Source organism: Lampris incognitus, chromosome 18 (genome assembly GCF_029633865.1).
Source record: "Lampris incognitus isolate fLamInc1 chromosome 18, fLamInc1.hap2, whole genome shotgun sequence".
NCBI lineage: Eukaryota > Metazoa > Chordata > Actinopteri > Lampriformes > Lampridae > Lampris > Lampris incognitus.
In genome coordinates this window covers 32051181-32076875 of record NC_079228.1, presented here as the reverse complement: position 1 = coordinate 32076875, position 25695 = coordinate 32051181, and the positions used below count along the sequence as shown (strand labels likewise).

The 25695-nt window shown below is 44.6% G+C and overlaps 2 protein-coding genes across 3 annotated transcripts in view; both read right to left on the bottom strand.

Annotated features, from left to right (window-relative positions):
• Positions 1-10: 10 nt before the first annotated feature.
• bloc1s4 (biogenesis of lysosomal organelles complex-1, subunit 4, cappuccino) lies at positions 11-5424 on the bottom strand. The gene is made up of 5 exons (XM_056298676.1): positions 5080-5424; positions 4702-4773; positions 3968-4069; positions 1645-1779; positions 11-1213 (listed from the first exon to the last, which is right to left on the bottom strand). The coding sequence occupies exons 1-5, from the start codon at positions 5401-5403 to the stop codon at positions 1112-1114; spliced, it is 735 nt and encodes a 244-aa protein (XP_056154651.1). The 5' UTR covers positions 5404-5424; the 3' UTR covers positions 11-1111.
• A 4824-nt stretch (positions 5425-10248) lies between these two features.
• pard6gb (par-6 family cell polarity regulator gamma b) overlaps positions 10249-25695 on the bottom strand; it is a 62728-nt gene continuing 47281 nt past the window's right edge. For both annotated transcript variants that reach the window (XM_056298436.1, XM_056298437.1), the window contains exon 3: positions 10249-11973. In XM_056298436.1, coding sequence (XP_056154411.1) covers positions 10898-11973 — 1076 coding nt within the window. In that variant the 3' untranslated portion in view covers positions 10249-10897. The remainder of the gene's footprint in view (positions 11974-25695) is intronic.

Sequence of the window (25695 nt, the reverse complement as noted above, 5' to 3'; positions counted from 1 at the left end):
TCACCCAATGGCGTTGCGTAAAGAGGGTGGCTTTTGATTGAGGAGACAGCCGGACAAATCCCCTGATTTTCCATGGACGTCCGTGGAGGGAGAGATCATTTCTCAAAGAAATTAAAACGCTAAGGTAGCCGATGAAAGCAGAAAATGCTTCAACTAGAAAATATACAATTTACACATCCAAAAGAAACCCCATTATGAAATTGGCGTAATATGGATGAATATTTAATTCAACAAAATTGGTGACCATGGTAACCCTGAAAATGAAACAGCGTCATTGAGAACCATTTGGCATTGGATGAATCACCTTGATACTGTTATCGATTAAACATTGTCTTATAAACCACAAACCCCACCATGTCCATATTTGAGTGATTTGTTCATGAGTTAATCTGTCTTGCCAGGCCAACCCAGCTCATCTTCTTGGACAAAGTGCACATAAAGATGATGGTGTAAATCATTGAAGACCCACATTTTTTCCTTTTTTTCTTTTTACCCCAGCTGCTGCCAACCAGCAACAGTGTGGATGGTTTGTACTGGAAGACACTGTGGGTATTGAATTGGAGCGACCAATACTGTTTGGGTGAACTAATGAAATATTACAAATACAGCTAAATGCATAACATCATACAGGTCTATACAAACATCAGGAATAAGAATGTTATATAAAAAGAGCTGGGTTTAATTATTCATTTACTTTGCAAACCCTCTCTCTGTACCCTAGTCTAACAGTGTGCATGTCCAAGTGTCCTAATGGCAAGTGGGATGATGCTGTCTTCCTATCTTGCTGTTTTTTTCTTCACTATCAGTGAGTAAAAGAACATAAGAGAGCAAGAGACCATTTAGGCACTTAAAGAAAGACAAAATAAGATAATTTTGCTACAAGTTCAGTGCTCATTTTTGCTGCCACAAGAATGATACTAAGAAACCTCGAATGTCTTCACACATTTGATTCCCAGTGACTTGTTCAGAAAGGCTAATATTGCTTTGTTGAGGCAATTGTACCTGTAGATCCTCTTACGATGGATGGCAGTAAAAGTTGTCTCTACAGCTTCTACCCATAAGTTTCTGAGGTTAGAAACCTTTAGTTGCTAAATGTTCTGTTTGAGATCGGTCACTGTTCTGGTTGTGACGTGAAATAGTCATCTGTCTGAAACACACTGGGAATGATGTCATGGCGCTGATGGGATGCTGGTCTTCTTGGGCTGGCTGGTTTCTAAGAACAGACAGAAAAACTTGAAATTGATAAGAATGAATGGGTGATCACCGCGTTTTGAATACTACAGTATTTTCTGAACCGAACAGTGCATGTGCAAACAATTCCTGCATTTATGTAATTACTCAAACCATTTTAGTATTTTGTTTTTATTTGTTAATCTATTTTCATGAGTTTGTAATCATTAGATAAAATGATGGTACCTGATGATTGTACAGATAGATGCAAAATTATATACACAGTACACATGTGAGAGCCTCTCATTTTAACTCACTAATATGTGTTGGGTATCCTAATTGGGAAGGCAGAGGATCTCAACTCTGCCCTCAATTCAACAGTAAGAAAAGACCAGGCCCAAGGCAACACTATCCCTCCTTGTCACTAGATCTCCCCTTGAAAATCTGAAAATGTATAGATATTAATTCACTCACGTTTAGAAAGCCCGGGACGCTCATTGTGCGGAGGATCTTCTTGAGAGCACCCGGCAGTGTTCCCAGTTCTCCCTCTGCCTGTGTGACCTGCTCCTCCATGGCACTGACATTGGCACTGACCATCTTCACAAAGGCCTGAGGGCAAAGCAGAATAATGTGCCAAGAAAAGCATTGGTAAAAAAAAAAATGTTGTCAAACCTGGGAAATAACAAAAAGAAAGAATATCTGCACTGTGAATTTTAAGATAAGTGTTTTTATTCCTGCTTTGACTGCCAAAGTCTGTGTGCTACACCAACCAGGCCATGAAGGCTGAATAACCCAGAAGAGAAAAATATATAAAAATGCACAACATAATCTTCTTTCAAGCAATACGCCTTCTCAATTTTCAATAGATTACATGTTTCACTTGTCATTAGTTACCTAAATGACATGGGAAATGTAAATGCAAACATGGCCTGGACATGACCCAGGTTTAATAATGAAAAAAAAAAGACTGTGTTGCCATTTGTTTGTCAATGTGCATAATATCAAGATCTGAAATAAAGTGAATGTGCACCAAAATCAATTTTCATTTTTAGCACCACTGCCAATTGACAAAAATAGTCAACAGAATTATAGTTACATTGCTAATAATTTGTCTGTCACATGATTGCTCTTTTAACAAACAAGGAATCTACTTTATGTATCATATCACTAACATTTTAGCTAGCAAATTGTTGTTCCTTGCAAAGAAACTCCAATCGTTCAGAGTCCTTTCTACTTATTGGAGTCCCATGTGCATACTTAGGCCCCGTTTAGACTGCAGGCAAATCCGATTTGTTTCTCAAATCTGATCTTTAGAAGTGACTATCCAGACTGTTATTTGCAAGTGATCAGATCGGATTTGGCTTTGTTCAGACTGCAGCCACATCGTCGACCGATCTGCATTGGTTGCTGTGGTAACGACGTAGGCGTGGGTATGTTGCACATGTGTTGTGTGACGTAATATGCTGGCAACTTCTCAGCAGACAGACAAAAAAAAACAAAAAACAGACAACAACAAAACACAATGGAGATATGTCACCTCACCCTTCAGGCACTGTCAAGTTGTGGTGCAGAACTCCTCCATCGCACCAGACAATATCAGCGACAGAGGAGGCTGGTATATACCACAATGTTCCGTGCTGCAGTCACGGCAGGCTTTGCTAGGCACCGCGAGGTCTGGTGCAACCCGAAAAGTGTTGACCGGTGGGAAAATGTAGTCCTCGGGACATTTGACGATGACAAGAGGCTTGCCAACTTCAGAATGCGCCGGGGAACATTTGATATGATCTGTGACCACCTACGACCCAGTCTCGTACAACAAGACAGTGATGGGTTTGAGGAAAGCCTGGGACGCTCATTGTGTGGATGCTCATTGTGCGGACGCTCATTGTGCTCAGGCAGGCAATATGTGTGGAGAAGCAGGTCGCAGTTGCTCTGTATTGGCTACCCACCGGATCAGGATACTGAACTGTCGCACATCTCTTTGGGATGGAAAAAGCGACTGTGTGCGTGACTGTGCATGAAGTTTGTACTACTTTGTCTGCACTGCGAAACGAGTACTTCAGGCTTCCAGTGGGCGATCACCTGCAAAGCATCATTCGTGGCTTTAAAACAAGGTGAATATTACTTGAATATTAATATTAGCACCGCCTATATTACGGTCATAGTCACATAAACATTAACTGTTTAGTTGTGAACCTAGGAACTGAAATAAGGAATTGATTAGAACTGATAGGACACTGGAAGAACAAGCGATGACAAGAATCTCAATGTACCTGTACTCGCACTGGTTATATATGCAGAAATAAACTTTCTATTCTAGGTGGGGTTTTCTTCATCTGTCCAGGGGCTATTGTTCTCCATTTTTTAGGTCATCTTCCTTCTCGTTGCATGTGGATTTGAACTTCCGCACTCAGAATCTGACGTTAACATGTGTTGTGTTGTGTTGTGTCACGTGCGAGTGATGTAATGGACAGTTTGAAATCCGATTTGAGTGGCTAGAGCGTCCAGACTGAGAAACATCTTTAGAAATCCGATTTGAATCAGACATGAAACCATCTCCAAATGTGGCTCAAATCCGATTTGCAAAGACCAGATTCCAACATGTTTTTTGCTGTTCAGACTACATAAAAGAAATCAGATTCCAATCTGGATCTACCAAAAATCTGATTTGGGCTGCCAGTCTAAACGGGGTATTACAACAACAAACAAAAAAAACCCACATCAGATGGTTCTTGCTGACAAAAAAAAGGATAAATCCCTCTTCATCACAGAAAGTAAAAAAGGATCTGACACTTACTTCTAACTTGTCGATTCTACGGTAAATTTGTCTCATTTCATCAGACTTCTGCTGGATTTGAGGTAGGCTCTCGTTCACAATCTGGGAAGTATCATTACGGATCTGGAGACCAAAGAGATGGAGAAAAAAACGTTATATCTTTGGACATGATGGGTAAAGACTGGTGCACATCAAAGGTATGACAAACCATCTGAGCACTGACAATTTCTGCAGAAAAACAACAACTGCAAGCATCATCCATATAAATTGATGGGGATGAGATTGGGGCTGGATTTGCAATAAGTCATTATCGTTTATCATCTTTGATGGCATTAGCCATCCATCCATTATCCAAACCGCTTATCCTGCTCTCAGGGTCGCGGGGATACTGGAGCCTAGCCCGGCAGTCATTGGGTGGCAGGCGGGGAGACATATCGGGATGAAATTCATGTGCTGTCATGCACAATTTTGCTGCCCAAATTAATGATAATGAGAATCTATTACATAAAATTTCTCAGAAAACAAAAATATTTGAAGTACCATTTGAAAAATAGTTTTTCTTTGACATTATACTTTAAATTACCACACCTCAGTTGGATTCTTAAACATGGTATTTCTGAATATATTGACAGATATCGTGATATAATATCGATATCGTGTCTTGTGATTACTGTGGTGATAATATTTTCCATACTGCCCAGGATGACATGCTGTGGCGCTTACATTTTGTCACATTATCAAAGCTTAGGGCTTACCATATCGAGCATTCCCACAAACTCATCCACTCTTGTCAGCATGTCTTCTAAGCTCTTCTCCAAACAAAGAATCTCAAGGAGAAACGGAAGAGAAAAGACATGATCATTCAATGCAATAAAACTGCTGCACCTCAAACTCATTATTATTATTATTTTTCTAGACCCCATGCTGCAAAGTTCACCACACTATAACTGAATTGCAGCGAACCGCCATTCAAGTATCTGCAGAGGAACCACAGGGGCAAAAACAAACGGGTCTGTGTTTTGCGACAGAGCTCTTGGTTCAGCCTCTCCACGCAGCTGATTGGTGTCACGCAATTCCAGTTAACCACAGTGCGGCTGCCATTAACATCGCCACCCGAGTGAGCTTCAACCTACCTCCTCCCCGGCAGTGGCCCTGATATAGCTGGAGTATTCCTGTGCGGTGTGTCTCAGGATCTCGTCGTTCGAGTCTCGGTCCGGGTCCAGGTCTCGCCGGTCGGACGTCCCCGGCTGCGCATCGTTGAAACTCGGGCTTCGGGAAACCGCCGCTGCGCCGAAGCTGGGACTTTGCGAGATGGTTCCGCTGCTGAGGATTTCGCTCACCATGGACAAGCTGCTGGCACTCTGGGACACGATACCGCTATCTCTGCTTATCTCGGCACTGGACTCCTCCAGGGGGGACAGAAAGCCCACCCTGTCCACCCGCTGGTGATGATCCATGTCGTACAAATACTACCGGTTTTTGCCCGTCAATCGGTGGGGTCATGTGAGTTGCAGCACGGACGGTGGCTTTCAAGGTCCAAAACGGTTCAAACGCGACTGGAAAATTCCAACGCATAGCGCGTTGCGCTCACACTGGTGTTGATGTGCGGTATTAAAATCCGTTTGTGTTTATATTTTATTGCACATGTTAGAACTGGGCACATAACTGTGGTGAGCGGATACAACAGCACACACAAAGACCGCATTTAACCTTCAGTTTATTCCCTCTAAGAACTGGAAATAAGCATTAACGATAAACCAGTCAAAAGTCCCAAATGCATTTTTAAAGGGAGGGTGCTTTCAAGAATGCACGGCCCCTGGGGATGCAGACGAATAAGGACTCGTTAACCTACACGATATAAACCCAGTTTAACTCATTTGCTGCACATCACAGTGCTCGCAAAATGGGACGTCCCAGCACATTGTCTATAATACTTTTAAATGAAACGGGTGCAGGTGTTGCACAGCTCACAGTAATCGGCCTGTCCAATGCTCCTATACAGCCTACCCCTCTCTCTGAAATTCAAGAAATGCCACTTTGCGGTCGTTTCCATTTCAATGTACACAAAATTTCTCCAGAAGGTTTTGTAAAAAAAAAACTGTAATCAATGCAGAAACTGTGATTAATGCCATTATTTGCTAAGTGTGCGTGAATAACGTCATAGTTTCCCATCCGCATTCCGACCACTTCTGGCTTTTATGACTCACCTGTTTTATTTTATTTTTGTTTTTTTTCCAGCTTACCTGAAGGTGAGACTGAGATACCACTTGTTTTTCGGGGAGATACCTGAACGTCGTCGCTACTCACCTGTCAGCGGAGTGCATCCGAGCGCAGAAGGCGGGGTCTGTCTAAATATATCTGAGTACGCGGGCGTGCACTTCTCAGTGGTACTGTACAACAGCACACGATGTCATTCCAATCTAGGCCAGCAGATGGCAGCAAGAGCCACAACGTAACAGAAGCTTCTTTTAAAAACGTTGGTTAATCTTTGTTTATTAAATCAGTTACCCGATTTTCCTCTCATTTAGTAGTTAGTTTTGCTTTAATGAAAGACAAGGAGGCAAATTAAGTTTTATGAACTGTTTTTTTTCCTTCTTTTTTTTAGGATGCGCTGATGAGGAAAACATCCTCAAGAGTTGGAAACCAGTACATGGCTCTACATGGTTTTACTGGGTAATACTGCCAAACGTATCAAAATGTATATATTGTTGAAACTGTATAGCATTATGTAACTGCTATTTAGGTATTCTCTGCAAAATAAATGAGTCTAGCATACCTATCAGTGAGTTCAGCTGTTACTCATCTAGTACAACCTAACCATTTGTCCCATGATCTGCATGTTTAGTGAATTTACCATTTATTCCATTCACTTAATTCATGAATTATACCTATAAATTCACAATTTTGCTCAAACTCAAGTCCATGTTGAACCTCCATTTAGGCCACAGAACAGGTTTTTGGAGGAATATGCTGCTGAACCTACAAGTTTTAAACTACAGCCTTTCGGAGTGACGTTTAAATGGTTTCATCAAAATGAAGAAATTAAACTTTTCCCAAGCGCCATCCTTGTGTTCACTGCTCTGGGAGTGCAGAGGAAAGGAGAGATTGGAGGTACAATCCTGAAAGTTGCTATTTTACGAACTGCAATTACCAGTAACACCTATGATAATGTTAGTAAGTGCAATGGTGCTTGGAGCCCTTCATATCCCCAAGATCCATTCGAAGTGAAAGCAACTGCAGAGCGAAAGTCTGTAGGGCCATTTGTTTCTATACAGCATTCTTGCTAAGATGGTACAAGTCATGCATTTTTTAATGCACCTTAAACTATTTTTTACTTTTGGCCTGATGTGTACTGGAAGTCCTTTGGGTGATGGACCATTGTTGATATACACAGGATGCTGTTGATCATGAAAAACCCTGCAGCGTTGCAGCTCCTGACACGCTCAAACCAGTGCAACTGGCACCTGCTACAACCACACTCGGTTCAAAAGCACTCAAATCTATTTTGCTCGCCATTCTCCCTCATACACAATGTCTCTTGTCTCAAGCTTTTGAAATACTTCAACCCATTTCCTCTCTTCCATCTACACCAATTAAAATAGAATCAACCAGAGATCATGACTTTCACCTGGACAATGTCTTTCAAGGAAAGGGCAGCTGAACTTAATGTTTTGCATACTCGAAGCAGATTTAATAGGTTTATGGGTTATGGTCGAGCCCGGGAGGTGGCTCAGATGCTTCTTTATCATCTGAGACTGTGGGTCATCTTTCTAGTATGTGGGAAACCATTTATATTCAAAGGGATCATTTAAGCTTTAGCATGGTCAAGGTAAAGACAGAACTGTTTAGATTTGACTGGAACACTATAGGTGCATCTAATCTGGTGTTTCACAGATTCTGAGTACAGCAGAAAACTAGACATAGCCTCGGGTAGATGACATTTAAAAAGGCTTTCTTGGGCGTGAACAATTGTGCATTGCTGTTCCAAAATTTTTCCATTTAGCCTTTCACAAGACAAATGTCAGCTTCCCCTCCATTGTCTTACATTGTACACTTGAGTTTAAAAAAGTCCAGAAGTTAACCAACATCTGTGCCAGTTATAAGTAAAGGTAGTTCGTGAAATATTGTATATTATCCTCATGTGGTTTAAAAAAAAAAGATTATTGTGGCACACATGTGCACAACTCTCACACACATCAATATTTAACATCTGATTACCATGCATACTATATCTCTGCACCATTGCACCTTATAACCTCGGATTAGTCAATCCATCCATTCACCCATTATCCAAACCGCTTATCCTGCTCAGTATATTTATGTGTGTGTGTATATATACACTACCGTTCAAAAGTTTGGGATCACCCAAACAATTTTGTGTTTTCCATGAAAAGTCACACTTATTCACCACCATATGTTGTGAAATGAATAGAAAATAGAGTCAAGACATTGACAAGGTTAGAAATAATGATTTGTATTTGAAATAAGATTTTTTTTTACGTCAAACTTTGCTTTCGTCAAAGAATCCTCCATTTGCAGCAATTACAGCATTGCAGACCTTTGGCATTCTAGCTGTTAATTTGTTGAGGTAATCTGGAGAAATTGCACCCCACGCTTCCAGAAGCAGCTCCCACAAGTTGGATTGGTTGGATGGGCACTTCTTTGAGCAGATTGAGTTTCTGGAGCATCACATTTGTGGGGTCAATTAAACGCTCAAAATGGCCAGAAAAAGAGAACTTTCATCTGAAACTCGACAGTCTATTCTTGTTCTTAGAAATGAAGGCTATTCCATGCGAGAAATTGCTAAGAAATTGAAGATTTCCTACACCGGTGTGTACTACTCCCTTCAGAGGACAGCACAAACAGGCTCTAACCAGAGTAGAAAAAGAAGTGGGAGGCCGCGTTGCACAACTGAGCAAGAAGATAAGTACATTAGAGTCTCTAGTTTGAGAAACAGACGCCTCACAGGTCCCCAACTGGCATCTTCATTAAATAGTACCTGTTAGAGCCTGTTTGTGCTGTCCTCTGAAGGGAGTAGTACACACCGGTGTAGGAAATCTTCAATTTCTTAGCAATTTCTCGCATGGAATAGCCTTCATTTCTAAGAACAAGAATAGACTGTCGAGTTTCAGATGAAAGTTCTCTTTTTCTGGCCATTTTGAGCGTTTAATTGACCCCACAAATGTGATGCTCCAGAAACTCAATCTGCTCAAAGAAGTGCCCATCCAACCAATCCAACTTGTGGGAGCTGCTTCTGGAAGCGTGGGGTGCAATTTCTCCGGATTACCTCAACAAATTAACAGCTAGAATGCCAAAGGTCTGCAATGCTGTAATTGCTGCAAATGGAGGATTCTTTGACGAAAGCAAAGTTTGATGTAAAAAAAATCTTATTTCAAATACAAATCATTATTTCTAACCTTGTCAATGTCTTGACTCTATTTTCTATTCATTTCACAACATATGGTGGTGAATAAGTGTGACTTTTCATGGAAAACACGAAATTGTTTGGGTGATCCCAAACTTTTGAACGGTAGTGTGTATATATATATATATATATATATATATATATATATATATATAGGTCAATCCTTGTGTATATATCTGAAGATTGTTGTGTTGTAGTATTGTTACTCTATGTTAAGTACACAGAGAGCCACCAAACCGCAGCCAAATTCCATGTTTGTGCAAACCTACATGGCCAATAAACATGACTCAGATTCTGATATATAATGTGATTGTAATCCAGTAAATATTTAGTGTTATCCATCCATACATGCATGCATGCATCCATACTTACATACATGCACGACTACCTGACTGAAAGTAAAGAGCATAAATTGGCCGACACGTCATTTTGGGCATCACTGTTGCAAAGGCAAACAGGCCCCAAACTTGGTATCTGTGATCTATTAGCTGTTTGACCAGTGTGGCACTCTGAGTAAACACAGATGATAAGAGTTCATTAGCGAAGAGGTGAAAGGGTTTCGAGCCTCTGACCAGGGGGAGAGTTACATTCCTGTTGTGCATGTTGGGTAGCAAACAGTGTGAAATCAATACTTGCTGACGGCTTGACGCTTTCAGTTTTGGGCTACGGCTTGTTTAACCTGCCAGCTCTGTGAGCCACTTCGGCCTGTGACTGACTTTAATTTTTACACTTAGATTTCTTTTGTGGCGAAGACATTTCATTGGATGGTAGTAAGGCGAATCCACCTCCACGCACAAAAGTGACTTTAAATAGAGATTAAACCCACAACATGTACCTCTTGATCCCAAAGGTTTACAATTCACAATTTTTTGTTAGACTTAGAATAATTTATTGGAGCAGATATAAGAGTTTGATCAAAATTATCAATTCATAAAAGAACTATTTAAAAAAAAATAATCAGACAGTCTACACAGCATTCATCTTAGATATGAGAAATATAGTATTACTCTTTAAAAACATTTTTAATAAGCAACACCTCAACGTTGGTCCCAGTAAGAAGAATGAGAAAATCTTAATAAAAGTGGTCACTAAAAAGAGATAGCAGGCTGTAGGCACATTCAGATCTATTATACAGTGGAGTCAAGTCGTAAGACGGCTACTCGTCCCGCTGCTCCTTACATACAGACAAACTCTCTGGTTAAGACGAAGACAACTTCTGAAATACAACACACACAGACAACAAACTCTTTGTTCCTGGCTTGCAATTTGATGTTACCGACTGTTTGGTTAAAAATACATAAAAAAATTAAAAAAAACAAATAAAAACAAACCAAAGAAGAAAAAAACAACCTTAGTTATTAGAATTTTAGGAAGCGCAATCATGCTCATATTTTACCCCCAGCCTGGCATGTTCCAGTTTCCAGTTTCAAGTCTCAAAGCAGGTAGGATATTTCCTTGCATATGAGTATGTGTGTGTGTGTGTGTGTGTGTGAGAGTGTGTGTATACATATATATGTGTGTGTGTATTATAGGGTTATGACTGTGCCGTCCTCCTCCACCCCGCCCCTGGGCAGTGCCAGGCTGTGTCGTGGGTCCGTTTTCAGGGAGCTGAGGATTTTGTGCAGGCTGCCGTTGCTGTGGCGAAGCGCCGGGTTGCTGCTGTGATGCTGCGGCTGGCCGTGGTGGTGGTGGTGGTGGTGTTGGTGGTGATGGGACTGGCTGTGCGGGTGGTTCTGGTGGAGGTTCAGGTCTCTGTGGAGCTGGTAGCTCAGACTGCTGTGGTGGTGGGACCCCCCGTTGAGGCTGGGCTGGGAGTGGAAGGAGGCCGTGGAGATTACGGACGAGGGCCGCGTTGGGGGGCTCGGCGGCTCTGCCGGAGCCGTCGCCATCGCGTGCTGAGAGCGCGACGCACTGGACGCCACTGAAGCGTTGGACCGCCGCGATGGCCGCTTGAGGCTGCTCTCGATGACGATGTCGGCCTCCTCGTCGCTCTCCAGGTCGTCCGGGTAGCCGTGCGCCCCGGTGGTTACCATCCCCGGCGTGGCCGTCGACAAGGTCGGGTACCCCGTTGAGCCGCTGCTGTCAGACGACTGGCCGGAGCTGCCGGAGATCCTGCTGCTGCGGACCACGTTGTTGCGCTGGTTGACCGGTTTGACCGTCACGATCAGGTTGTGGCTGTTGGCGATCATCATATCCGTCACTTGATCGAGGGACTTTCCCGTCACTTCGATTCCGTTCACCTCCAGCACCTCGTCGTTGACCGCCAGCAGCCCGGTGCTCTCCGCCAACCCGCCGGGTACCATCCGCGAAATGAAGATGCCAGGGACTTTCTCAAGGCCGTGAGGGGTCACCCGCACGCTGGTGCCGTCGCGGATGTAGAAGCCCAGCGGTTTATCCGAGCCATGGCGATAGAGTCGGACACGTCGGTGGGACTCGGGCAGGATGTCCACGTCGATGATGGACGAGACTGGCCGGAAATCTTGCGGCATCCCGATGCGGATGTGCGGCCGCTTGCGGTTGACGTCGTTGTTGCGCAGTGTCACCACCGCCTTCTTCTTGCGGGTGAGTGTGTTGGTGCCAAAGTTGGCATAGTCGACCTCTTCTGCAGAGAGGAAGAGGAAGAGAGAGGAAGAAAACAGACTTGAAAACTTGTGCACAGACGCTTATCAGGGACCACTTATCATTTATAAAGGTTAACTCCTCATGCAGTGATGATGCAATTCAGGTTACCATAGCAATAAACAACGTCTGAGTGTTTCTGGGTTTTCTCAATTCCCTGGCATGCGTGTACTCAACATGTTTATTTTCAAAGGGCAACTAACCTCAAAACCACACATTAAAAGCGACATGAGAGTCCAATTTTTATCTCCATACTGCAGGAAGCTTAACTGTGCCTCCAAATTATAGCCCTTAATGAAACCCTGAGACCCTGCCTGGCAGTGTGTGTGTGTGTGTGTGTGTGTGTGTGTGTGTGTGTGTGTGTGTGTGTGTGTGTGTGTGTAAAATGCTGAGTGTGCAGAGCATTCCTGTCTGTGCTGACAGAGGTGATCTGCCCTGTTGCTACTTAGACAGCTGCTATGGGGAAACACAATGCAAATGTGCACCCCACAAATAAATGCGCGCGCACACACACACACACACACACACACACACACACACACACACACACACACACACAGTCTGCAAAATTATGGAAAATATGATAACCCTGATTATTCTACTAAATATTGTGATTACTATTAATTCAGGTCATTAGTTTACTGCACATTTGTGGGGGGGGTTTGTTTGTGGACCCCCCCCCCTTTCCTCCTCAATTGCACTTGGCCAACTACCCCACTCTTCCGATCTGTCCCGGTTGCTGCTCCACCCCCTCCGCCGATCCGGGGAGGGCTGCAGACTACCACATGCCTCCTCCAATAACATGTGGAGTCGCCAGCTGCTACTTTTCACCTGACAGTGAGGAGTTTCGCCAGGGGGATGTAGCACATGGGATGATCACGCTATTCCCCCCAGTTCCCCCTCCCTCCCCTGAACAGGCGCCCCGACCAACCAGAGGCGCTAATGCAGTGACCAAGACACATACCCACATCTGGCTTCCCACCCGCAGACACGGCCAATTGTGTCTGTAGGGACGCCCGACCAAGCCTGAGGTAACACGGGGATTCGATCCGGCGATCCCGGTGTTGGCAGGCAACGGAATAGACCGCTACGCCACCCGGGTGCCTGCACATTTGTAATTTATCATAACATTGGGCCAACACATTCATTTTACTTCACTTAAGCTGTTGCTCTACATCAGGCTTCTGCATCTCTTTGCCACTTGTTACCGCTGACTTCTTCTGCTCTGGTCATGTGATGCACGTGCAAAGATGGTGACTTCTCAGGTGTCGTGTGTGCACTTGATTTCACACACAGGAAACTGTACTTTCAATACACCTGAAACACTTCAATTGCTGATTTTCACAATTACCAATTGTGGAAACAAATTCCAACATCCAGTTATTTACAATTACCTGTGCAGCCCAAGCACACACACATTAATGGAATTTTAGCTTTTATATTTATCTATGACTACATGCCAACAGAGGCATATATATATATATATATATATATATATATATATGTCAACAGCACACACTTTCTGCTGCAGTCCATTTAGAGCATGACTCAGACTGAGCAGTCATCGAAAGAATTAAAGCCTTTCTGGAGCTGTAGAGAGCCACAATGAGAGGTTCTCCTTCCAAATTAGGTAGTCACGGCTAAAAAAAAGCAAAAAACAAAACCCATGGTGCTCATCACAAGCATTATATTTAGTAAAAGAGGAGGCGAGGTTAAGAAAAAGCCAAGTTGAATGAGGCTGGAGGGATGAATTAGCTCTCTGAGGGGAGTCACAAATCAGGGATCAAGAGCACGTGACGTGCTGATTTGATACGTGTTTCCCACACACCTTGAGAGAGATGAGAGAGAGATGAGAGAGAGATGAGAGAGAGATGAGAGAGACAGAGAGTTGAGAGAGAGACACAGACAGAGAGAGAGAGAGAGAGATGAGTGAGAGAGTGAGCGAGAGAGACAGAGAGCGATGTGTGTGAGAGCGCGAGACAGAGAGACACACAGAGATAGAGAGACACAGAGAGAGATGAGAGAGAGAGTGAGACAGAGACTCAGCGAGAGACACAGAGAGAGATGAGAGAGAGAGTGAGACAGAGACACAGCGAGAGACACAGAGAGAGATGAGAGAGAGAGTGAGACAGAGACACAGAGAGAGATGAGAGAGAGAGTGAGACAGAGACACAGCGAGAGACACAGAGAGAGATGAGAGAGAGAGTGAGACAGAGACACAGAGAGAGATGAGAGAGAGAGTGAGACAGAGACACAGAGAGAGATGAGAGAGAGAGTGAGACAGAGACACAGCGAGAGACACAGAGAGAGATGAGAGAGAGAGTGAAACAGAGACACAGAGAGATGAGAGAGAGTGAGCAAGAGATAGAGAGATGTGTGTGAGAGAGACACACACAGTGTGAGAGAGAGGGAGACAGAGAGAGACGCACACACACAGATAGAGAGAGAGAGCGAGACAGAGAGAGAGACACACACACACAGAGTGAGAGAGAGAGAGAGAGAGAGTTGGAAAAAGTGAGAGCATGGGGGTGTCCTTGCACTTAAGAGAGACCCGATGAAAATCCCCAGGATAAATAAGTTGATAAATGCTCTCCCTCCACTCTTCTCAGGCTGACAGGAAATCTGGACAGTGCAAAGCATCATGTGACAGGAAGTCAAGAGTCCCAAAGCGGGCACACATCGGCTCCACTTCCCTCATGGTAACCAGAGTGAGTCATCTCTGCCCCTCCGTTTCGGGACACCCGCTTTTGACACAATGCTTTGCACGGATGTGCGTGCACACGTACAAGTCTGCGGGAGCGGTGTAATTGTTGGACTCATCTTTAAAGCGCACGGCGGGGGAAGAGCGCTACGCCACGATGGACGCCGAGACAAACACGGAAAAGCCAGAGCCAACCCGTCCCTTCCTCTGCTACAGATGGCCATTCGGCCCTTCCTTCACCCGTAATGGGAGTCCCAGCTGGACGACGCTGACTCATCACTTCTAAAACCTCCCTTACCTCCACCTCCGCCTCCTCCTCCTACTGATCCTCCCTTCCCGGGGAGAATATTAAGTATCGGACAGCTTGCTTTTAACGAGGCTTTAACAATAGATGGAAGGAGAAATGTTATGGGGGAATACTAAATGGAAAACAGCACCAAGCATCTGACTAGTTAAAAGACAACTTCTGCTTGATCCCCCCCCACCTCCAGACCAAACAGCAACATTAAGATCCATTAGTTTTTACAGGTCTGAGCTGGTCCTGGCGTGGCGTGTGCCAAACACACACATGTCTAGTGCAACACGCCCAGCTTCTCCCAGGCAAGTCAACCCCACCTTCTCGTGGTTCGGACTGCTACCCCTAACGGGGCTGTGGTTATGGGCGAATCGCCGGCGCCCTAGAAGGTAACCGGCCCCCTGCTGCCTTGTGGGGTAGGCTATTTAGCCAAAGGGTAAGGGCGGGGCGAACCCCAACAGAAAACCTCTGCAGGAGTAAGTACCCCCCGCCCCCCGTAGACCGATTACTATGGCCCACTTGAAAGTGGACATGTCCTTGTAATTGAGTCAAGGTTACCCCAGTTATGGGTTCAATAACAAAACAAACTACTGCCTTGTAGACGCACTAGGAGGGGGGTAAAGGCCATGGGACCAACCCAGATAGAAACTGGGGTCCGAAGGAGGTGCCACCTCGGTCTACTATCAGCAAACGACAAGCACTGCTCGACTGCGGTTGAAGGATGATGACGAGTTTTTACAAAAACAAGAGAGAAAAAAAGAGTGTAAACAGACACATACTGGTAGGATTTTCCACACATACATGCAGCACATCCGGGTGGTGTGGCAGTCTATTGCATTGCTTACCAACACGGGGATCACCGGTTTGAATCCCCGCGTTACCTCCGGCTTGGTCGGGCGTCCCTACAGACACAATTGGCCACGTCTGCGGGTGGGAAGCCGGATGTGGGTATGTGTTCTGTTCGCTGCACTAGCGCCTCCTCTGGTCAGTCGGGGCGCCTGTTCAGGGGGGAAGGGGGAACTGGGGGGAATAGCGTGATCCTCCCACGTGCTACGTCCCCCCTGGCGAAACTCCTCACTGTCAGGTGAAAAGAAGCAGCTGGAGACTCCACATGTATCGGAGGAGGCATGTGGTAGTCTGCAGCCCTCCCCGGATCGGCAAAGGACCGGGACGGCTCAGAAGAGTGGGGTAATTGCCCGGATACAATTGGGGAGAAAAATGGGGACCCCCCCTCAAAATACAGCTGTCCATTACAAGTTCCTAGAGTCCAAAGCGGACTCCTACAACTATTTACTTAGTCTGACCTACTCCTTCCTCATCTTATTATGACATGGATCGAAGAAAGGCAAGCAAATCTGAATTTAAAGCGATAACCAGAAAATGTTTGGACTTTCTACTTGACAAGAGTCTAAAATTATTATAATCAATTAATGCTGTGTTGATTGATTGATTAATTGACTGATTGGTTAATTGACTAATGGTTTCAGTGTAATTCCTCATCCCCTACCACACACACATGATTCTTACATCAAATCCCTGGATTCTCATGTCTTCATGTCTTCCGTCCGGGGGTAAGCGGCGCTCTGAAAGCATCAAGTGCCTCCGAGTTAAATCGAGCTTCAGGGAAGAATCCTCAGCAACCGACACGGAGCGAGGTGAACGTGCCAATTAAACATTTATACACTTCATTTTAGGGAAACTTTTCCCTCCATAAGCTTTCACCGCTGCACAATCCCAAATCTCCCATCAAAATTTAAAATTACATAATGTGTTTCTTGAACCCCCCCGCTCTTTTTCAAAAGCCTCCATGTGTCCTCAAGTACGGGGCGTGTACGTGGGTATTCTTAGTTTTCTGTGTATGCTGTGGCAGAAGTGGTTTTGATCGACTCCAGGCGAGGCATTCGCTACAGGGCTGGAATCTCTGCCACAAGTGCAGGTCTCCCTGATGGGAACCATACCAGAGGGAGGGCCGCCAAGTCTCATTACAGGTCCTCGGTGCTACGCCCTTTCTCTGCGCCCTCTTCTGGGGCCGAAACCATGGGCATGACCGCATAACACACCACCACATCAGGTGTGAATTCAGTTAGAGACGTTATGTCGGACGAAGGAACCCTGTGAATAGAGCCATCATTAGGACGTAATGGCTTTCAGGTGTTCCTGAAAGACCCTCGAGAGACCCGTGATGGCATATTAGATTTAAAGTAACTGCTGCAAAGTCAAGGACATAGGGTGTGTTGGATTAATGTTAATGCAAGAGGAGACAGTCTCCTTAACGTGGTCTTGATTGCGTAGATTAAGTCTGCAGAGGAGCTCTAATTTAGGTGCACCACACGTCGCACAACATGCGAGGATCAACCAACATTCCCCCGATAACAAAAGCTGCTGAAACACATTCAGAGACGAGACATGTCAGATAAATCTGGAGTCCAACGGCAGGGACAGATGTTGGCACCAGTGTCCTGTCCGTCTGTTTTAGTCTGTCTCTCCCCGTCTGTGTGTGTCTGCCTGTCTCCATCTTTATCTGTCTGTCTGTCTGTGTCTGTTTTCTGTGTCTCTGTCTGTCTTTTCTGTCTCTGTCTTGTCTGTCTGTTCGTCTTGTCTGTGTCTGTCTGTCTGTGTCTCTGTCTGTCTGTCTGTGTCTGTCTGTCTGTCTCCATCTTTATCTGTCTGTGTCTCTGTCTGTCTTTTCTGTGTCTGTCTGTCTGTCTTTTCTGTCTCTGTCTTGTCTGTGTCTCTGTCTGTCTGTCTGTCTGTCTGTCTGTCTGTCTGTGTCTCTGTCTGTCTGCCTGTCTGTCTTTTCTGTGTCTGTCTATCTTGTCTGTGTCTGTCTGTCTGTCTGTCTGTCTGTGTCTGTCTGTCTTGTCTGTCTGTCTGTGTCTGTCTTGTCTGTGTCTGTCTGCCTGTGTCTCTGTCTGTATTTGTCTCAGACAGAGACACAGACAGACGGACACAGACAGACAGACAGACTGAGACACAGACAGACTGAGACACAGACAGACAGACAGACAAGACAGACAGACAGTCGGTGGCATGGTCTCCTGCTCTCACCAGCGAGCCTGCTGGGATTCAGGGATTTTTCCATTGCAAAATTGAAAGATTATTCTCGTCTGCTTCTGTGCTTCCCTGCGCCTGGCAGTGGGAATACTTTCAGACTGAGAAAGTGAAAACGGGTAATCCCCCCATGCTAAAGCATGTTTGTATGCTCTCTGGTTTATTTTCCCATGTGCCATAATTAATCATTAGTGGTGTAAACTTCATAGCCCACCAAATAGCACAGGGAGCCGCATCAACCTCTAAACTCCTCCTAAAGTCGGACACAGAAAAGAAAAAGAAAAAAAAAGAGCTCAGCTTCCTCGAACAAATCCAGTCTCAACGAGGGACATTTAACACAAAGAAGTAAACAAAGGCTGAATTATCAGGTGCCGCGGCTTACGACGACTACCTCGGTGCAGCCAAATGTCAGAAAACACACGTGTGCAATCTGGCACGGAGCTTCTTGGCCAAGTGAGCGCGTTCAAGGCGATCACCGCCAGGTAACCGTAATCGGTCCTGACAAAGCTAATCCCTACCGCACCGAGGCATGATGGGTAAGCCAACGTGAACTCGCTGATCAAAGTTGAGCAGGTCATTGCCAAGCATGTGTAGGCTAAACCAGTTTCCAAAAATCAAGACTCGGGATTAAAGAGGCCTCAACGGACGACCTGAATGGAGCAACACGGAGGACGGGGTATATCCCCGTCACACAGATACTACAAAACCTGAATTAACAAGCGCAAAGAGCACGGATGGAGAGGGCGCACAATTTAAAATGACAACATTTTCTCTGAAAATCTTTTAGGGAGCTGAGACACACACACACACACACACACACGCACACTAGCCAGCTGTTTGCAGTTAGCCACAAAGTTCAATTTGCTTTAAACCAAAAGTAATGTCATCCCCACTACAAATCCAGCCAAGAGCCGGTCTAAACGCTGACAGAGATGGAAAAATGTTAATTCACTTAAATAACACGAAACACTTGCGGCCAGGACTATCACTGAGGGGCAACGTGAGAGCTCATTCAAATCCTGATGGATAAAAAAAAGATTGTGAATGGACGTGGAGAATTCTAGCCCTGCCATATTTCCCCCCGCCGCTGTAAACCCTCCGCTCGTCGCCCATCAATCCGCTTTGCAACTTTTTGGACTACTTCGGAAATTGTTTTCTCCAAAAGTGACCTGAAAAACTTCCTTAAGGACCCCCAACACACAACCCACGCAGGGTCAACTGACAGAGGTCAGAGTTGAAAAGGGGGCTGGTGGGTGACTGCTCCACATTCCATTATGTGTGTGTGTGTGTGTGTGTGTGTGTGTGTGTGTGTGTGTCACATTCATGGAATGCACGGAGCTGATGTGCTACTGAGATATCGCAGAACAGGTTGAACACTTGCGTAACTCCTCGGGACAGGCCCGGGCCACCTGACGACTGTTTCAACCTTTCAAAGACACCATTCAAACAAGATGTCTACCTTACAGGACATGATTCTAGTCTCGCTCCTCCAGGAGCTCAGAGCTGGCAGAGGTGACTTTTTTTAAAGTGTCTCAGATAATATAATGAGATATTCAGTCATGCCCCCCCCCTTTTTCTTTCAATTACCCCACTCTTCCAAGCCGTGCCGGTCACTGCTCCACCCCCTCTGCCGATCTGGGGAGGGCTGCAGACTACCACATGCCTCCTCCGATACACGTGGAGTCGCCAGCTGCTTCTTTTCACCTGACAGTGAGGGGTTTCGCCAGGGGAACATAGCGCATGGGAGGATCACGCTATTCCGCCCCAGTTCCCCCTCCCCCCTGAACAGGCGCCCCGACCGACCAGAGGAGGCGCTAGTGCAGCGACCAGGACACATACCCACATACGGCCAATTGTGTCTGTTGGGACGCCCGACCAAGCCGCAGGTAGCCCAGGGATTCGAACTGCCGATCCCCGTGTTGGTAGGCAACAGAATAGACCGCCACGCTACCCGGACGCAGTCATGTTAGTTTTTAATCGGAACTTTATTTGAAAAGCCCCAATATCAAGCACCCTTGTAGCAAATCTATTCTCAGACCATGCATTATATTATTATTATAATCGTTATATATTAAACATAACATAAACAATATAACAACTACATGGGTCGGGGATTCATGCCAGTGTTTCAGACCAAATCTCATGTAAATGACGTCCTGATACAGCCATCCTCTGATTGGTTGCAGACTGCCTTCCCCTGTTAAGTCTAAATCCATTCAGGCGTGGGGCTGTCACTCATGACTATTTTGGTGACTGACTGATCTATTGATTATTCTGGCTGTTGATCGAGTTAGTTGGACGAGCAACAAATGCATGTAATGGTTGTCTTTATGCATACTCAATAATCCAGGTGAGGAAACACAGAAAGTTGAATCAGTTCATCTGGACACAACGCTTAATGGGAGAAACATTTCATCACTCATCTAAGTGGCCTCTTCCGTCTCAACTGACTGCAGGTATCCCGCCCTTATAAACCATACATAACGGCACAATGACCGAAACCAATGATCAGTTTCATATGCAAACTGGCGTGACCATTAACTAGAGTTACAATGGCCATGTGTACTATTGACAGAGGATTTGAGAATGTTTGCAATCACAGCATTGTAAGATGGTGACAGATGTACTCTTACCCCCCCCAACATTTAAATGTTGTAAGAGCATAAAATTTACACTCCCCCCCTACTGCCCACTGTAGTGTAATAGCTCTATTCTTTGATGATATGCTTTTTTATGTCTGGTCCATGTTTTATATTTTTCACCAATCAAATAAAATGATAGATTTGCAGGCAGGACGCTTTGTGTTGAAATGCTGCAGCGTAAACTTTGTGCTGTTGTGGTAGGGACGTTCAGCTCTGCAACGCTTGCAGATGCAGATTACTGCATTTTTTTGGCATTTTAGTTGAACATGGTCCAAAACTTTGGACATTTCTTGTCTTCTTTTTTTTTTTGTTGGTTTCTGCTTCTTTTTTGTTCATCTCTGCTTTGCTCCACTTTCTCGACTCAGATAATCCACTGCGTCATCTAGGTGCAACAATGATGCCTCTTAGTGCTTTGCTGCCCTATGCGCCCGTTTCTAATTGCCCTGGCACGTTAAGACACGCATGAAAATATGAAATGAGGCTTCAAGGCAGTAAAATTTAAATGATGATTTTCTGTAATCGAGTTAATCGGGTTATTGGTGAGAGCATATTCAGGTGCAGCAACCAGAAGCTAGCTAACTTGCTGGCAACGGTTTCTCAGTTCTTATGACCTGTTTCATGCTGTGCATGTGGTAATGAAGCCAAAGGAAGCAAAAATAAGCCTTTGTTCTACTGAAGCCTGCCCCTAGTTAAGCAAAGCTGTGAAAAGATGGCCTTTTTAAGTCCCTCCACTTTTTCACCATCTCCAATAAAACCCAGGAATCTCAAGAGTTTTATGATCGCCCATTAGGGCCTCACAGCGCAATTTGTACTGGCATGTCTTCTTACATCAACTACTGGCCAAACCTGAGACTGGAAAAAGGTGATTGAAATGAATCCAAACAAAAACATGTTTCCCTTTTGAACCACCGATTCAAATCCCCCTTATGTGTTGGTACTCTTCTGTGAAATCTGTTGTTCTCTGGCTGACCTTGAGTAATACATGGATGTTATGGAATTATCAGAGATTAGACAGGGCCTTGTTTGTGCCGATGTGTTTGTGACTGTAAGCCAGCCTGCTCTACCGATAATGCTGAAGATTCAAATTTTGTTCAGTTTACTGACACTTATCGTAGTACTTGTAATTGCATTGATGTTTTCGCTTTAAATCCGAGAGCTCCATTAGCTCCAGTTCTGTGGTGTTAGCGCCTTCCCTTTACAATGATCAAGTACAAAAGTAGAGCCAGACAGATAAATTGGCATGCCGATATTATCGGCCAACATGAGCAGATTAATTGGTATCGGTGTTTATAATGGCCGACAAATGACAATTAAAAAAAGAAACGGAGAGACGGAAAACTGTCGTCATGTAGTTCGCAACTCTGCTGTTGGTGACACACGTATTTGGAACGCCACAAACCCCAACAATCAGCTGACCCGAGCAGAGTCGACCACGATGAAGTTAGTTTTAAGTTGATATTCACAGACAGATATTCACTCCAGATCCAGCGGCCTCCCCTGTGGTTAAGAGCGACCACTCGGAGGTAAGCTAACTGTCCTCTTACTGCCAACACTGGTGGAAAGTGAGTAAGAGGAAGCTGCTGGATCCAGAGTGAATATATATTGAATATGCAACTTAAAACTAACTTCACCGCAGTGCAGAGTAGCCCATGACGGAGAACATCTGTGTTCATGGTAAGCTGATAATAGACACGTGAAATACATGACTTAAATAATAATAAATGTCACCCATCACGTCTCCTCTTAGCCTTAAGCTTGACAGCATTCATGTCAGCCATGCCTGGGTTTGCTGCAGTAATGTGAAAGCCGGTATCATCAGTCAGACATCAAAGTTATGCTTAATGTTGTAGCTGAGTGGTGTAGACTAAGCCGCTGACAAACTTAATTGTTCGTCCCCCCCCCCTTTTCTCCCCAATTGTATCCGGCCAATTACCCCACTCTTCCGAGCCATCCTGGTCGCTGCTCCACCCCCTCTGCCAAGCCAGGGAGGGCTGCAGATTACCATGTCTCCTCTGATACATGTGGAGTTGCCAGCCACTTCTTTTCACCTGACAGTGAGGAGTTTCACCAGGGGGATGTAGCGCGTGGGAGGATCACGCTATTCCCCCAGGTGCCCCGACTGACCAGAGGAGGTGCTAGTGGAGCGATCAGGACACATACCCACATCTGGCTTCCCACCCGCAGACATGGCCAATTGTGTCTGTAGGGATGCCCGACCAAGCCGGAGGCAACATGGGGGATTCAAACTGGCGATCTCCGTGTTGGCTGGCAACAGAATAGACCACTACGCTACCCGGATGCCCTAATTGTAAGTTTATTTATGATATAGTGTGGCAGTTCTAGCGGGTAAACAAGCAACTAGCGTGCAAACAAATGACAGTCTTATCATTTCTCCCTCGTCACTTCTAAAAATCCTCTGGCAACATCGCTTACAGCAGCTTATAACACTGTCCATTGCTAAATTAGGTTACCCACAAAGCTAGCTAATGCCATGTTTATCAGTGCAAGACCGCTAACGTTAATGAGCGGCTAAACTAGAGCGTTTAACTTATTCTGCCGAAATGAAGAAATGGTAGATACATCTGCAACTTGCATGTCTGTAGCTACAGTCGGTGCGTTGGAAATGATTAAACCAGAGCGGACACGTAAATAAAGGTGAGCTGAACACACAACAACATGGCTTGGTAGCCAAACAAAGTTATCCAGCGCCTCTTTCAGATGTGTAGTGTGAAATTCCAAGGTCACGAGTCCTTGCTGCAGACAGTCAACAGCAGCGTTTACTCTAGGTCACCGTATCAGTTTACTGCATAGTTTAAGACGAGTTAGTGTTAGAGTTAGGTACTATTTATGACAGTAAAAAGATTATTTTTAAATTGCATTATGTCATGTTACCTTGGTGAGGACTCTTAAATAACTATACATAGCAAATATTAAGGAAGATCCTTGTTATATGTTTTTGGGGAAAAAAAGACTATTATCCTATTTTTAAATCCTCTACTGAAATGGATATTGGTCTCAAAAATCCTATATCGGCCGGGCTCTATGCAAAAGCATCAGTGATTCGGATATTCATAGATTAGCTGTTATCTTGAGCGCACCGGTGATAGAGAACTACCAAAAAAACCCTTTTTTCCATGTAAATCTTCAGGATTGGGACTTGAACAGAGATTACAAACAGTATGTTGTATGTGTGGTTATGTTTATGTGTAAACCAGCCCACTCTACTTAAATATAGATGTGCCAATGGGGGGGTGTACTGTGCAGCGTCAGCATCGTGGGTGGGCCTTGGGGGTCCAGGTCCATCCAATAAGGTCACTATGCCCCCTCAGCTGAATTCTCACCCTGACCAAAAAATTAAACAGAAATACTTTTACAGCTATAAGTAAAATTAAGTCATACAATTTGATAAATGAAGACTTAACACTAATGCAAAATAAAGCATAAAACGGTGATGGTTTGCATTTACTAAAAACAACAACCCCCTGCCAAGCCAATTAAAAACAACTATCATATCCACACTGTATGACCAGCCAATCAATTATATTACAAGGTTGAACTTACAAGCTACGTAGAGACGTTCGGAGGGCGGTACTAATGTGGACATTTTCTTGGCGGTAAACAAAGTTTAAAACAAAGCTAAAACTAAATGTGCAAAATGTAGCCATCATTCAATTAATATGGACTTAAGAAAGTGGTTTGGAGCAGCGGCAATAAGTCGTGGCGGTGACAACCAGAGGGGATTCTGCACTCACAGTCAGTGAGTTTTTCCACTTCCAGTGTGAGGAAGAACGCGGTGCGAATTCACGTTTGCAGCGGCCTCACCCAGTACCGTCCATGCAGTGTCTTTGTCCACATCTAAGATTTGTCCTAGTTTGATGGCTGGGAGAGCTTGGTCTGTTGCGTCCTGTGGGCCCAGGGACCACGGTCCTGCTCGAAGCTGCACCCAAACAGTAAACACCGAGGGCGGTCTGACAGGACGCAGAAGTGGGGCAGGCTAAGCTAACTGCTAGCCCATGCAGACCGGCAGTTCCGACAGTCATCCTAGCTGGTATTCGTTCCCTTGGACAGTACTTTTTTTTTTTTTTTTAGTTTGGATAAATGTGTTAGTTTGGATATGCGTGTTCTTGGAGTTATTGGATGTGTTTTTGTCTTTGTGTTGCACTGCTGTGGGCTGGGGGAAATGATATTTCATTTCACATATACACTACCGTTCAAAAGTTTGGGATCACCCAAACAATTTTGTGTTTTCCATGAAAAGTCACACTTATTCACCACCATATGTTGTGAAATGAATAGAAAATAGAGTCAAGACATTGACAAGGTTAGAAATAATGATTTGTATTTGAAATAAGATTTTTTTCACATCAAACTTTGCTTTCGTCAAAGAATCCTCCATTTGCAGCAATTACAGCATTGCAGACATTTGGCATTCTAGCTGTTAATTTGTTGAGGTAATCTGGAGAAATTGCACCCCACGCTTCCAGAAGCAGCTCCCACAAGTTGGATTGGTTGGATGGGCACTTCTTGCGTACCATACGGTCAAGCTGCTCCCACAACAGCTCAGGGATTTTTGGGACTGTGTTGCACTGAGGACTGTGTTGTTAACTGTGTTGTTTTTTGTTTTGTTCTCTCTGTTTTTGTATGTTTTTGGTGGTGTCGTTTTTGGAAGTTTTGGATGTGTGTTTTTATCTTTTGTGTCACACTGCTGTGGGCTGGGTCAAATGAAATTTCGTTTCTTTTGTGTACACAAGTACATGAAAGAAATTACAATAAATTGTTCCCGATTCCTGATTGTTCCTGCTATACTCAACCCCCCCAAAAAAACTACAAAAACTACAAAAACACACATATCCAACATATCCAAATAAATAAATAAAAAAATTTCACTGTCCAAGACAACTTCAGCTAGGATGACTGTCGGAACTGCCAGTCTGCATGGGCTAGCAGTTAGCTTAGCCTGCCCCGCTTCCGTGTCCTGTCATTCCGCACTCGGTGTTTCCTCCTCGGACACAGCTC

What these genes read in the sequence shown, in the direction of transcription:
- bloc1s4 (XM_056298676.1), bottom strand. Translation starts at nt 5,403, where the DNA reads ATGGATCATCACCAGCGGGTGGACAGGGTGGGCTTTCTGTCCCCCCTG. An exon ending in GGGCCACTGCCGGGGAGGAG is followed by an intron (nt 4,774 to 5,079) that starts GTAGGTTGAAGC and finishes TTTCTCCTTGAG; the next exon opens with ATTCTTTGTTTGGAGAAGAG. An exon ending in GTAGAATCGACAAGTTAGAA is followed by an intron (nt 1,780 to 3,967) that starts GTAAGTGTCAGA and finishes CTTTGCCCTCAG; the next exon opens with GCCTTTGTGAAGATGGTCAG.